The sequence below is a fragment of the Zalophus californianus genome, chromosome 17 (assembly GCF_009762305.2).
Source record: "Zalophus californianus isolate mZalCal1 chromosome 17, mZalCal1.pri.v2, whole genome shotgun sequence".
Classification (NCBI taxonomy): Eukaryota; Metazoa; Chordata; class Mammalia; order Carnivora; family Otariidae; genus Zalophus; species Zalophus californianus.
This window is the reverse complement of record NC_045611.1, coordinates 48,131,790-48,144,369: the sequence shown is the minus strand read 5'-3', so window position 1 is coordinate 48,144,369 and position 12,580 is coordinate 48,131,790. Positions and strand designations below refer to the sequence as shown.

General features: G+C 42.8%; 1 protein-coding gene and 1 long non-coding RNA gene across 3 annotated transcripts in view; one reads left to right on the top strand and one right to left on the bottom strand.

Annotated features, from left to right (window-relative positions):
- Positions 1-12,580, top strand: part of LOC113935483 — a 36,347-nt gene that overhangs the window by 2,780 nt on the left and 20,987 nt on the right. The window contains exon 3 of the long non-coding RNA XR_003524039.2: positions 5,912-5,963. This is a non-coding gene — a long non-coding RNA (uncharacterized LOC113935483). The remainder of the gene's footprint in view (positions 1-5,911; positions 5,964-12,580) is intronic.
- Positions 213-11,002, bottom strand: CXCL17 (C-X-C motif chemokine ligand 17). Of its 2 annotated transcripts, none has more exons than XM_027617447.2 (4): positions 10,737-11,002; positions 3,109-3,177; positions 2,338-2,439; positions 213-1,449 (listed from the first exon to the last, which is right to left on the bottom strand). In XM_027617447.2, exons 1-4 carry the CDS (start codon positions 10,813-10,815, stop codon positions 1,352-1,354), a joined length of 348 nt encoding a protein of 115 aa, XP_027473248.1. In that variant the 5' UTR covers positions 10,816-11,002; the 3' UTR covers positions 213-1,351. The 2 variants fall into 2 exon arrangements, with proteins under 2 accessions (XP_027473248.1, XP_027473247.1); XM_027617446.2 differs by having other exon boundaries at positions 217-1,449; positions 3,097-3,177; positions 10,737-11,001.

Genomic DNA, 12,580 nt, shown 5'->3' with positions numbered 1-12,580 from the left:
TCCTACCAGAGGGGAGGGGCTTGCCCTCTTGTGTCATAAATAGGACCCCACCCACTTACCACTCAGTTAAAGTGTTTTTTCTCTTAAGGCAAGCAACCTAATTTAGTCCTTTGTTTCATCTGGGATGACAGAAGTCAGATACTGGATGAGTGTTCCTTTTTTTTTCCCCCTCCCCTTCTGACATTTCAGGAAAGGGTTAGAGGGGAGGCAGTCTTTATATGTTTTAATAATCTTTTCCTCTTTATTCATCCTTTCAAATGGCTGCCAGTTTAATATCCTTATATTATTGCTTTGATCATTTTATTTCCATGTTAAAAAAATGACACCCTCCCATTTTTACAGCTTGAAGCCCTTTTCAGTGGCATTTGAGATCTTCCACACCATCTCTCTAGCCTTGAACTGTGGTTATGAATATGTGTTTCCTTTTCTTTCTTTCTTTTTTTTAAAGATTTTATTTATTTGACAAAGAGAGACAGCGAGAGAGGAAACACAGAAGGGGGAGTAGGAGAGGGAGAAGCAGGCTTCCTGCCTAGCAGAGAGCCCGATGCAGGGCTCGATCCCAGGACCCTGGAATCACGACCCGAGCCAAAGGCAGACGCTTAACAACTGAGCCACCCAGGCGCCCATGAACATGTGTTTTCTGTACTAGATTGGAAACTCACAGAGTGCAACGACCATTAACGATAATGATGATGATAAGAAGAATCATAAATATTGAAGGCATTTTATGTGTTGGGAGGCTGTGCCAGGGTTTTTTTGTTTTTCTTTAACCTACATTGTCTTTAGTAAGATCATGTCGGATTCGTTGCTATACCTGCTTTCTTTGCCCCACTTAGCTCTTACCTCAAAAAGGTTTGTTAAATGGGTAAAAGCATTAAAAAATTGGGCAGTGGAGAGGAAGAGTGAGGCTGGGGGTGGGGAGAAGTGTGTGTAGAATCTGGGTAGAATTTGCAGTAAACAGGCTAGAGTGGGGATTGAATGAGTTGCCAGACCCCATTTGAAAGAAATGATTTTGACTTATTACATTTAAAAATATTTATTGACTTCTGCTTGCTACTTGCCTGGTTATATTTAAGGTCATTTGGGACCAGTTAAGAAGCCAGGGTTTCCAGGTTTCTTTCAGGTAATTAAGCTTAAGCCCGGGAAAGGGGAGAGAGAGCAGGGCACAGGAAAAGACTGACAAGAGAAGAGGGCACCAGAGGGAGCAATAATCTCGGGGAAAATGCTTTGTGAGAACACTGGAGAGGGGACACGGAGGGTGAGCTAGAAGTGAGAGAAGAACATCCTCTAGGTGTGCTCACTATCATCTTGACTGAGAATGTTTCATTGGGAGAGCGAGCCCTCAGAGGTCCTACAATGGCAGAGCAAAGCTTGCTAGCTGACATTGTTTGAGAAATTCCTGGCAGGCTCTGGAGTGCTTGTTTGGCTTCCTGTGGTGCCTTTGGTGCCCTAGGGTGAAAATAAAGATTAATGTTAAAAACGTTTTAAAAACTTAATTTTTGGGCACCTGGGTGGCTCAGTTGGTTAAGCGACTGCCTTCGGCTCAGGTCATGATCCTGGAGTCCAGGGATCGAGTCCCGCATCGGGCTCCCTGCTTAGCAGGGAGTCTGCTTCTCCCTCTGACCCTCCCCCCTCTCTGTGCTCTCTCTCAAATAAATAAATAAAATCTTTAAAAAAAATTTAATTTTTATGAAAGCTTTCAAGATGATATAAAAGTGAGACTCGTCCAATGGAAAAAATAAAATTAAAAAAAATTTTTTTTAAATTAAAATAAAGAAAATATATTCTTCACTCCTCATTCCTCAGAGCTGGATGCTTAACCAACCGAGCCACCCAGGTGCCCCCCAAAATAAAATACTTAAAAATAAATAAATAAATTTTTGATAGGTACTACCAAATTGTATTTTACTTCTACCACCAGTGATAAGGATCTTGATTTATCTCATTCTTCATAATATCATTGTTTCAATCAGTTTAATTTGCCAATTTACTTTTTATATGACATTTAAAAACGTCCCAAGGGAGGAACCAAATTCTATTTGACATCTTCAGAGATCAATGACCGGGTCCCCAATAGCCCCATCTCCCTCCACTTTGATAAGCAATGAGCTTCTAAAATCTAAGAATTTGGTTGAACCTTTCTAGTATTAGGAAAACTGTATCCGCCTCCCTTGCTCTTCTTATTTCCTCAAGTTGATATTGAGTAGAAAGTGTTGAGAGGTGTGCTTATCTTGGTGTTCATTTCACTTCTCTTGTCTATTCTCAACCCCTGCTCCGTCCCTAGTTGATTCCACAGAGTGCCTCTGGTTTAAGGAAGGTCATTCTTTTGAAACTTACTGGTTTTCTTCACACGGGCCTTGTACTGATCACAGGGACACTGCTTCTTTGGCATCTCAGGCACTGTCATGATTTTTCTTTTAGGGGCTCTCAGGAACCAGTCTGAAATAACAGGTTTGGTGCTTAGAGGGGAAGGTTAGTATCTTTGAGAATAGGGAGTGGGGGCAGGGCTTTACTTGCCATCTTCCTCGCCTTCCAGTTTCTTTTTCAGACTGCAGTGGAGGTGGGGAAAGGGGTCAACACAGAACAGTGGGGATACCCAGTTATATGAGCACCAGGATTTCTGAGTTGTTTTGCCTGACCTGTATTGGCACGAATTTGGTGGCAGGTTTGGAGGGGGCATCAGGATATCATTAAGGAGACCAAAATATGAAGAAAAGATTGAGGCGGCTGCCTTTGGCTGCTTTAACTAGGCCAAGCATTTTGCCTCTCCGATTTCAGTCTTATTTATGGGTAACCAAAGGTCAAAAACAAGATCCAGGAATTTTTGTAAGGCAGCCCTGGGTTCTTGGGGGAAAAGACTAAGGGAGAAGGGGCAGCCAGAGATTCAGCCAGCTCTCCCTGGACTTTGGAGGGGTCCTGCTCTTGCTTGGAGACTCAGGAAGAAGACAAGCGTTGGTGCTGCATGTGGTGGGCTGGAGGAGAGGGCAGTGGGTGAAGTCAGCTCAGAAAACATCTGTAGTGGTGTGTGGGGGGCAGGGGTGGGGCTCAGGGGAGGGAATTGGATGGTGATGGTGCAGTTCTATTGTTGATACTGACCTTTGCACTTACATTCTTGGCCTTCTTCGGGGAGCCACCTCTTAGGAGCCTGGCGATCGTCCCGATGGCCTCTGGCGACCCCTGGTGGAAGGAAACAGGTCATGGCCAGGCACCGGAAAGGGAAGGGGCCAACAGAAATGGTACCCCAGCATTGTGCTACCTGCATCAGTGGTTTTTCCTTTCTCTCTCTCTTTTTTAAAGATTTTATTTATTTATTTATTTTAGAGAGAGAAGGAGCACAAGGGGAGCAGTGGCAGAGGGAGAGGGAGAGAGAGAAGCAGGCTCCCTGTGCTGATGCCAGGCTTGATCGCAGGACCCCGAGACCAGGACCTGAGCCGAAGGCAGACACTTAACTGACTGAGCCACCCAGACATCCCTAATTTCCTTTTTTATTCAGGGATCTAGGGTACTTCAAGAGAGGAGTATTTTAAATGGATAAGGAATTGAGGTTTAGAATCTGGCTTAGAGAAGAACTTAGCTGGAGGTAGGTGGAAAAAGAATGGCTTCTAGATGGAAGAAAGGACAAAAGGTGGGCATAAATCAAGACCTGACAGGGATACCTGGGTGGCTCAGTTGGTTGAGCATCTGACCCTTGGTTTTGGCTCAGGTCATGATCTCAGAGTCATGATCTCAGGGTCGTGGGATTAAGCCCTGCATTGAGCCCCAGGTCGGGCTCTGTGCTCCATGTGGAGTCCCCTTGGGTTTCTCTCTGTCCCTCCCACCCTTCTCCTGCTCTCACTCCCTTTCTCTCTCAAATATATAAATAAATTTTTAGGAAAAAAAAAAAAAGACCTGACAATACCCCCTAGCCCCAGCACACATTAAAATTCTCATGACTTAAGGAATGAGAACAAGGAGCAGATTATTCCATAAACTAGTCAGGATCTTCACCTGACCTTCAAGTTCCTGTATTTGAGTCCATAATCCCAGTTCAACTATAAAAGGATGGTATTTACTTTTGTGCCTCCGGAACAAATCCATTCCTCTTTTGGCCTCTAGTCAAGTCTGTCTTATTACCTGATGCTGTCTTATTCCCATTTTGTGATACCTAAAATATTTCTATGACAATCAAGGATGACGGTTGATAGACCTGAGACTCTGGAGCTAGAAGTGGGCCCAGATGATGCTTCCTTTGTATAGTAGTTTCTGATATTTCCTGTAAAAGTTAATTATGCTTTCACATGGTTCTCCATTGTATTTGAAGGCAGCTCCCTTAACGCACAGTTATATGTATAGTTTGTTGTTTGAAATCTACGGTGGACTGAATTGTGTCCCCCCAAATTCATGATGAAGCCCTAATCCCCAGAATGTATTTGAAGATAGGGCCTTTAAAGAGTTGACTGAGTTAAAATGAGTTTGAGTCAAGATGAGGTCGTTATGGTGGGTCCTGATTCAGTCCGACTGGAGTCCTTATAAGAAGAGATTTGGGCAAAGCGATACCAGAGATGTGAGAAAATAAATTTCTGTTGTTTAAACTCCCCATTCTGTGCTAAATTGTTAGGGCTGCCCTAGGAAACTAAAAATCTTTCTCCCACAGATGGCTCAATAGTCATTCAACTACATACAGCTGACACATGGTAGGCACTTAGTAAATGTTTGTTCAATAAGCAAATGAACAGATTTTCTGGAGAGGGCCCTTAGAGATCATCTGGTTCAATCCAGGGCTCTTTCCCAGACTTGTGCCCTTTCTGCCACACAGATGGAAGGTGTTGCATCATTTTCCCAAGTGCTAGTTTCCAAATTGTTCTCATGTGCTGTTTTGAGTGCTATTAAAATAATTTAAACAGGCACACATAGCCCCTGCCATCTAAACTTTTCTAATATTTTACTCTCAACTGACCTCTACTTGTAGTTCCAGAGGAAAGCCACAGAGTGCTAGAGCCAGAGGGAATCTTGGAGGTTATTTAGTTGAATCTCTTTATTTAGAAGTTTTTTCATTCTAAATGTAATATAGCTATATTAGAGAAAATTTGGAAAGTGCAAATAAAGAAATCTTTATTCTTATCGTCTTGTGGTATTTTGGTGTGTTTCCTGCATATGATTTTCTTTATACAGTGATAACCATAGTATGTGAACAAGTTTCTTTTTGTTCACTTTATAAGCATGTTGCTCTGTCATCCTCATAATGGACATTTTTATTAACTTTTTTTTTTTTGAGAAAGAGAGAGAGTGCGAGCATAGAGGGGCAGAGGGAGAGAGGGAATCTCAAGCAGGTTCCATGCCCACGCAGAGTCCTACTCAGGGCTGGATCCCATGATCCTGAGATCATGACCTGAGCTGAAATCAAGAGACGGACACTCAACCAACTGAGCCACCCAGGTGCCCCCCCCTTTTAAAAAAAATTTTATTTATTACTAGAGAGAGAGAGAGTGCATGAGTTGTGGGAAGGGGCAGAGGGAGAGGGAGAAGAAAACTCCCCGCTGAGCAGGGAGCCCAATGACAACTCGGGGCTTGATCCCAGTACCCTGGGATCATGATCTGAGCCAAAGGCAGACGTGTAACGACTGAGCCACCCAGGCGCCCCAATAACAGACATTTTTAATGACTGCATAACATTCCCAGTAAGCATATGAGCTCCTAATTATTTAACTGTTCACTCATTGCTGAATATTTAGATTGTTTTACTTTTGGATATTGATAAATTTATGTTTGTAACTGTTTTCCAAATGTTAGATTATTGTCTTGGGCAAGATTTCCCAAAGTGGAATTGCTGGGTCAAAAGTTAAGAATAGTTTTATGTTTCTTGATATTATTACTAAATTGCTTGTAAAAGGGTTGTACTAATTAACCAAATCACTCTCCCTTTTTTTTTCAGATGAGGAAACTGAGGCACAGAGAGAGCAAATGAAATGCCCAAGTTCACAAAGGTAATGGTGACGCCTCTGAAGCTAAAACCCAGGTCCAGGTTTCTTAAGTCTGTTGTTTTTCTGCAGCCTTTACAACCCTAATTCCATGGTGTAACTTAAAATGAAGCTGCATGTTCCTGTAATATTGTGTTTCCCAAACCTCAGACATTTCTGTGCCACCTTTATGATGCTTTTTGTAGCTTGTACCACCTCTACTATTATTTACTTCTTACTTTTTCTTTAAACAGATTTAATTTACAAAACAGCCTCATCCTCTGCAATATTATCTGTGAGATTAGGGGCTTGATACATGCTTAGATTTTTTTCTAAGATGCATTGACATAAACATAACTATTGAAGTAAAAGCTAATTTATGTCCTACCGAAAATCAATTTTGGAGAATATTGATACAGTGGAATAAGCATGAACTTTACATCCAGGCAGGTGGACCTGGCATCAACTACTTGCTCTGTTAGTTAACGATGTTGTCTCGGCTTCTTTGATCTTTGGTTCTCTGGTTTGTAAAACGAGAATAGTAGTATCCACCTTGCAGAATTAGGAATAAATGAGCTACTGGGGATGCCCAGTGACCAGTGCCCAAGTAGGTGTTCAGTACATGATGGTTATTATTGTGGTTATTATTGCGGATTTCTGTCACTCAGTCCCAAAGAGGGTGTCTGTGCTGGAATGTTAGGTTTGTTGCTTTATGCTGACCTGTATGTGTAAAGAAGCTACTCCTACTTGTTAGGATTCGTGGTAGATCTATCATTATTTTGACTTCCCTGTTCCACTACATATTAACTTTATGATTTCGGACAAGTTGCCTAACTTCTGTGTTTCATTTACCTAATTTGTAAAATGGGGCTAATAATAGTCCATTAGTGTGTGCGCATGCATCTGTTTCCTAGCTTTGTCCACTAGAGGGCGTAGAAGCACTAGCACCTAGTAGCCATGGGCAATACCTTCGTGCCCATGGTTTGTGAGTACTATTCTCCAATGAAAGGAGCCAGAGCTCCTTGGAGAAATGGCTGATTCCAAGGCAGGCCAGGGAAGTACAAGATGAGCCCGGAACATCTTGTGGTATCAGAAAGTCCGGAACTGCTAAAAAATGATATGTCAAAAAGACATAGAAGCCTACTTGCAGGAGCTCTCAATAATCAATTCTGAGACAATATGAACAACATAATAAATAATGATAGTAATGGGTTATAATCCGTAAATATCCATGAGTCTTTACTCATATAAACAAATAATTCAATAAATAAATGGGAGAGAAGGAGAAGCTTTTTCTTATAGTAGAATCCCAATTAATAAATGTAGAAGGAATGTTGGAAATAGATAATCACCATTTGGCTAATACCATAGTAACATTTGTTGAAGGTGGGAATCATCAGTGGATTTTAAAAATTAGTGGGCAAAAGTATGATGAGAAGAAACAGGCTATTTGCATAGTCTTAAAGTATCTCTCCACAAGATACTTATTAATTATAGTGGGGAAAAGAGTAGCTTTACATTAGAGAAACCTGGCAGACACCACCTTAAGCAAGTGTTCAAAATGAATATCATCAGTAGTCGGGAATGATCAGTATCGTGGGCCATCTGATTTGATGCATGGAGAGGGCACACATGACTTCTGTGGTATTCTTGCCAAAAATGCATAATCTGAATTTAATCATGAAGAAACATCAGACAAACCCAAACTGAGGGGCTTTCTACAAAATAACTGACCAGTACTCTTCAAAACTGTCAAAATCATGAAAGAAAGGAACGCTGAGAGACTACTCTAGCTTGGGGAAAACCAAGGAGACATGACAACTTTATTCAGTGTAGTATCCTGGATTGGATTCTGGACCAGAAAAAGGACATTAATGGGGTGATTAGCAAACATGAATATTACTACATTCATTAATAGTATTATGGGGGTGCCTGGGTGGCTCAGTCGTTAAGCATCTGCCTTTGGCTCAGGTCATGATCCCAGGGTCCTGGGATCGAGCTCCGCATCGGGCTCCCTGCTCAGAGGAGAGCCTGCTTCTCCCTCTCCCACTCCCCCTGCTTGTGTTCCCTCTCTCGCTGTAAATAAATAAATAAATAAATAAATAAATAAATAAATAAATAAAACATTTAAAAAATAGTATTATGTCAATGCTAATTTCCTGGTTTTGATAATCATATTATGGTTATGTAAGATGTTATTTGAAAAAAACTGGATGAAGGATATATGGGAACTCTGATTATTTTTATAGCATTTCTTAAGTCTGAAAAATGAAAAGTGAATTAAAAAATACATTATATTTCTGTGAAGACACAATGAGGTAATATGAGTGAAGAGCTTACAACACTGCCTGCCACATAGGATTGCTTAACACATTCAGCTATTATTGTAGATTAATGTAGTTAATGATGTTATAAGTAATTTATCTGTTATTATAAGTGATTTGTTTCCTAACATTTTCATATATTCTTATCTAGTCTCCTCCCTCTCTGTGAAAAACACACTCTGCATGTATGTGGTTATTTTAAGAGATAAAGTAAGATCCGATTTTATTTTGAGAATTTGGGGGGGATGGGAAGGTGAGGGGTGTCGTTTCCTCTAGCCAGACAGGTCCTGCAAAGCTGTGTTTGGCTGGAAGACTGAGATGGAGCCGGATGTGGCTGTAATAGCGCCACCTGGCGGCAGAGGGAGCTTTCCCCAATTCATTGCCATTGTGCTTTAGGAGCGACTTGAGATATTTTACTCAGTCCGTTTATTGAATCCTTGCTAGGTATACATTATAGATCATTTAATATTCACAACAACTATATGTTCTAAATGGTATTTTACTCATTTTAAGATGGTAAAATGGGCTCCACAAAATGAAGCAGCTTGTCTAGGGTTGCAAAGTAAGGGTGGAACAGGATTTGGATCTAGGTTCCCTGGGCTCTAAGGCTGAGTCTGCAGGTCTAAGTAAGTCTAAACGTGTCGTCAGGTTTGAGAACTATTGCAGGGGTTCTCAGCTGGGGATCAGTTTCCCCCTCCAGGGGACATTTGGCAACGTCTAGAGTTAACTTTATCTATCTTAACTGGGGGCAGGGTTGGAGAGCCTGCTTTTGGCATCTAGTTGATAGAGGCCACACAGATGCTGCTGAACATCTTACAATGCACAGAATAGCACCCTACAGCAAAGAATTACCCAGCCCCAAATGTTAATAGAGCTGTTATCAAACCCAGGTGTAGAGTCTTTTAAGGGCAACATTTTGAACTTAGAAACCTGAGCATTTATTCTTTCACTTAGCAAATATTTACTGAACACTATACTGGATAGTGTGAGGGATATGGAAACAATATACCAGACTGTGCCACCAAGGAGGTTACAGTCTAGAAGGGCAGGGGTGGAGGAAGGAGGAAGGTACACCTTCAATATAGGACAGAATATGACAAGAGCAAAGAGAGAGTCAGGTTTGGACTAAGCACGTTCACAGGACGGAGGGCTCGTATCTGGTTGAGAGAGGTATCAGGGAGGCTGTGAGGAGGAGGTGGTTTCTGAGCTGAGTGTATGAGTGAAGTTAAGCTAGTGGGGAAGCACGAGACCCATTCAGGGAACAACCAACAGTCTTAGTTTAGGTGGAACACAGAGCATTTGTTAGTGAGATGAGGGGTGGATTGGAAAGGCAGGTTGTGGTTAGAGCTTTGAATCGAGGGTGAGGACTCTAGCCTTGGTGTCTGTCACTATGATGGAAAAGCCTTCCCCTCCAGACTGGCAGTCTAGACCCTAGCACTATGGGGCCCAGCACCTCCCAGAGATCTCTACAAGGGAAGTGTAAAATTGGGGTGGAGTAAGGTGAACTTCTGATTTTAAGGATCAAGTTAAATATGTAAAAAAGCTATTTTACCTCAAAGTAGCCGTCGAGGAGTTGGTTCTCTCAAGTAGAAACATACATGGGATGAGCTCTCTTCTGCATGGTTGTTCGGCTAATGGTGAGGCCACCTGAGATGTAGTAAAAGCTGGAGCTGATTTGGAGCCTTTAACCTAAGGCCTGCTTCCCAAAAGGTGAGCTTAGTATGGCTAAAGCTTCCAATATGGATACTGTCTGGTGATATGATTTTTCTAGTTTATTACTTTACCATTAAATAGCATTAAAAATTATTGGTTGCATTCTGGTGCGCTATAAAGAACATAAGCAAGGACTTCTCATCCTCCATGAATGTACAGTTGCCTTTAACACCTTTACACTGCCGTCACCGAGACTGGCTCTTCTGGAAAGGGATTAACGGCAGAAGGTAAGGGAGCAGATTTTTTTTTTTAATTTAAAAATTTTACTTAAAGATCTTATTTATTTGAGAAAGAGAGTGAGCACAAGCAGGGGGAGCAGCAGGCGGGGAGAGAAGGAGAAGCTGACTTCCCTCTGAGCAGGGAGCCCGATGCGGGACTTGATCCCAGGACCCTGAGATCATGACCTGAGCCGCAGGCAGACGCTCAACTGACTGAACCAACCAGGCATCCCAAGGGAGCAGATTTTTATTGAGCCAGTGTATATCTATATTTTGTTAGCTACAGTTTCAGATATTTTGATACCCACTATCTCATTTCGGTCTCGCAACATTCTGGATGTAAGTATAGTCTTCTCCTTTTTGTAAATGAGGAACCAGGCATTGACAGAAGCTAACTTGTCCCAAATCCTTGTAGCTGGAAGGGGCTACATTTCAATGCATGGTTGTTGGTTTTTTGGGTTTTTTTTTTTTTGCCGCATTTTCTTCTCTGTTTTGCCGCATTTTCTCCCCCTTGCTTCCCCTTTATAGAAAATTAATCTTATTACCTGGATTTGGGCTGCTAGTGACCACAGGCATCAGCATTAGTGGCAGCAACAGAAGGAGGAAAGAGATTAGAATTTTCATTGCGACTGTTGGTGCTGCTGTTGAGTCACTTGAAGAGAGTGTGGAGGGTTCCCAGTTGGAGGCCCCCGACGTCTTCCTGGGGATGGCGGTCTGGGCTTTAATCCCTGGCCAGTGTTCCCATTAGAGGGTGAGAACAGCTAAGTGACGCTGACCTTGTTAGGTAACAGGTTTACAGGAATCTCGGAGGCAAAACTGGCCAAACAAAAAAATGAAGCATTCTTAAGAACACTAGAAGGTGACTGACAACTTGGCAGCAATACTGGTTCCCTCCCCTCCTCTTCCCCCACTCCTTACCCCCCAGGGTGCTAGGATTTCTTCCCCAGATCTTTTTGCTCTTTGAATTTCCTTATATCTTTTTTGGTGCTTTCTAGCTTAATATCGGGCAGGAAAGTGAGTACTAAGGGTCAGCAGAAGAGTGGATGACATGATTTGTTCCCCCTCTGTCCTCCAGGCCCCTGGAGCAACAGGAGTGTTGCTTGAGAAGTTGCCCTGTCCTCACTCTGTTTACAATTTCCTACCAATTCTGTGGCCACATACTTCCCACTTCTGTGGGAAGCAGAGAGTACCGAAGATGAGAGGCTATTTCTCTCTTGCCCAGAACATTGCCCCTGGAGCAGTGGGTCATACTGGGCTTCCTTGTTGTTCATCAGGAAGGTGGCTGTGGCTTAATTGCTCCAGACTAAAGGAGAAGGAACTGGGTTGGTGGAAGACCCCCAGGGCTTCAAGGCCAAGAAGGTTTGAGAAACAGAAACCATAGGAGGGAATTGCTCCAGACTAAAGGAGAAGGAACTGGGTTGGTGGAAGACCCCCAGGGCTTCAAGGCCAAGAAGGTTTGAGAAACAGAAACCATAGGAGGGAAGGAGCCCTTAAAGGGTGTTTGTGCTGTTGGGATTGTTGGCTCCAGACTTTGGAAACAGCCCAGGGCAAAGGAAGAAGGTAATACTACTTAGAGTAACCATTAAGGTGAGAACATCAGTACTTACTAAACTTGACTCATTTCAGAGACTTTGGGAAATGTGCTCAAAGAAAGGGGAGAGACAGGCTTGAATGCTGAGTGATATTTGCGGGGGCGGAGGGAAAGGTTAACAAGGAAGTCCTCCCTGGCAGCCTCCAGGCAGGAGTGAGAACAGGTGGCGTGATTGTTTGACTTAGGAGGGGAGAGGCAAGGCATGAGTGAAACCCTTTTTGATTTCTGTATGATCATTCTTACCCTCTCAATTTTCTTTTCTTTTTTTTAAGATTTTATTTATTTATTTGACAGAGAGAGAGAGAGAGACAGCGTCTAGAGAGGGAACACAAGCAGGGGGAGTGGGAGAGGGAGAAGCAGGCTTCCCGCGGAGCAGGGAGCCCGATGCGGGGCTCAATCCCCGGACCCTGGGATCATGACCTGAGTAGAAGGCGGACGCCTAATGACTGAGCCACCTAGGTACCCCACCCTCTCAATTTTCAAATTATTGCTGCTTATCGACATGTTGGAGAGTTGATTATAGACTGCTACTACAAAGTTTATAAAGCACCTTCATGAGGCAGGCACAACGGGGATTTGTCTCCAGTTGAAGGCGTGGGCTTGTTCTGAGCTTGGTCTGATATAAACCACGGGTGTGGTTTCTCTGGGGAATTCTAACAATGGTCTCTGTTCTCCGGAGGCTCAAATCTAACCAGCGAGATGACATATATTCATAAAACCTAGAGTTGGAAGTGGAACCAAATTCCAGAAGTGGCAAGAGTTCACTGTGGGCTCAGAGTCACTTGGGGGGACTCTCGT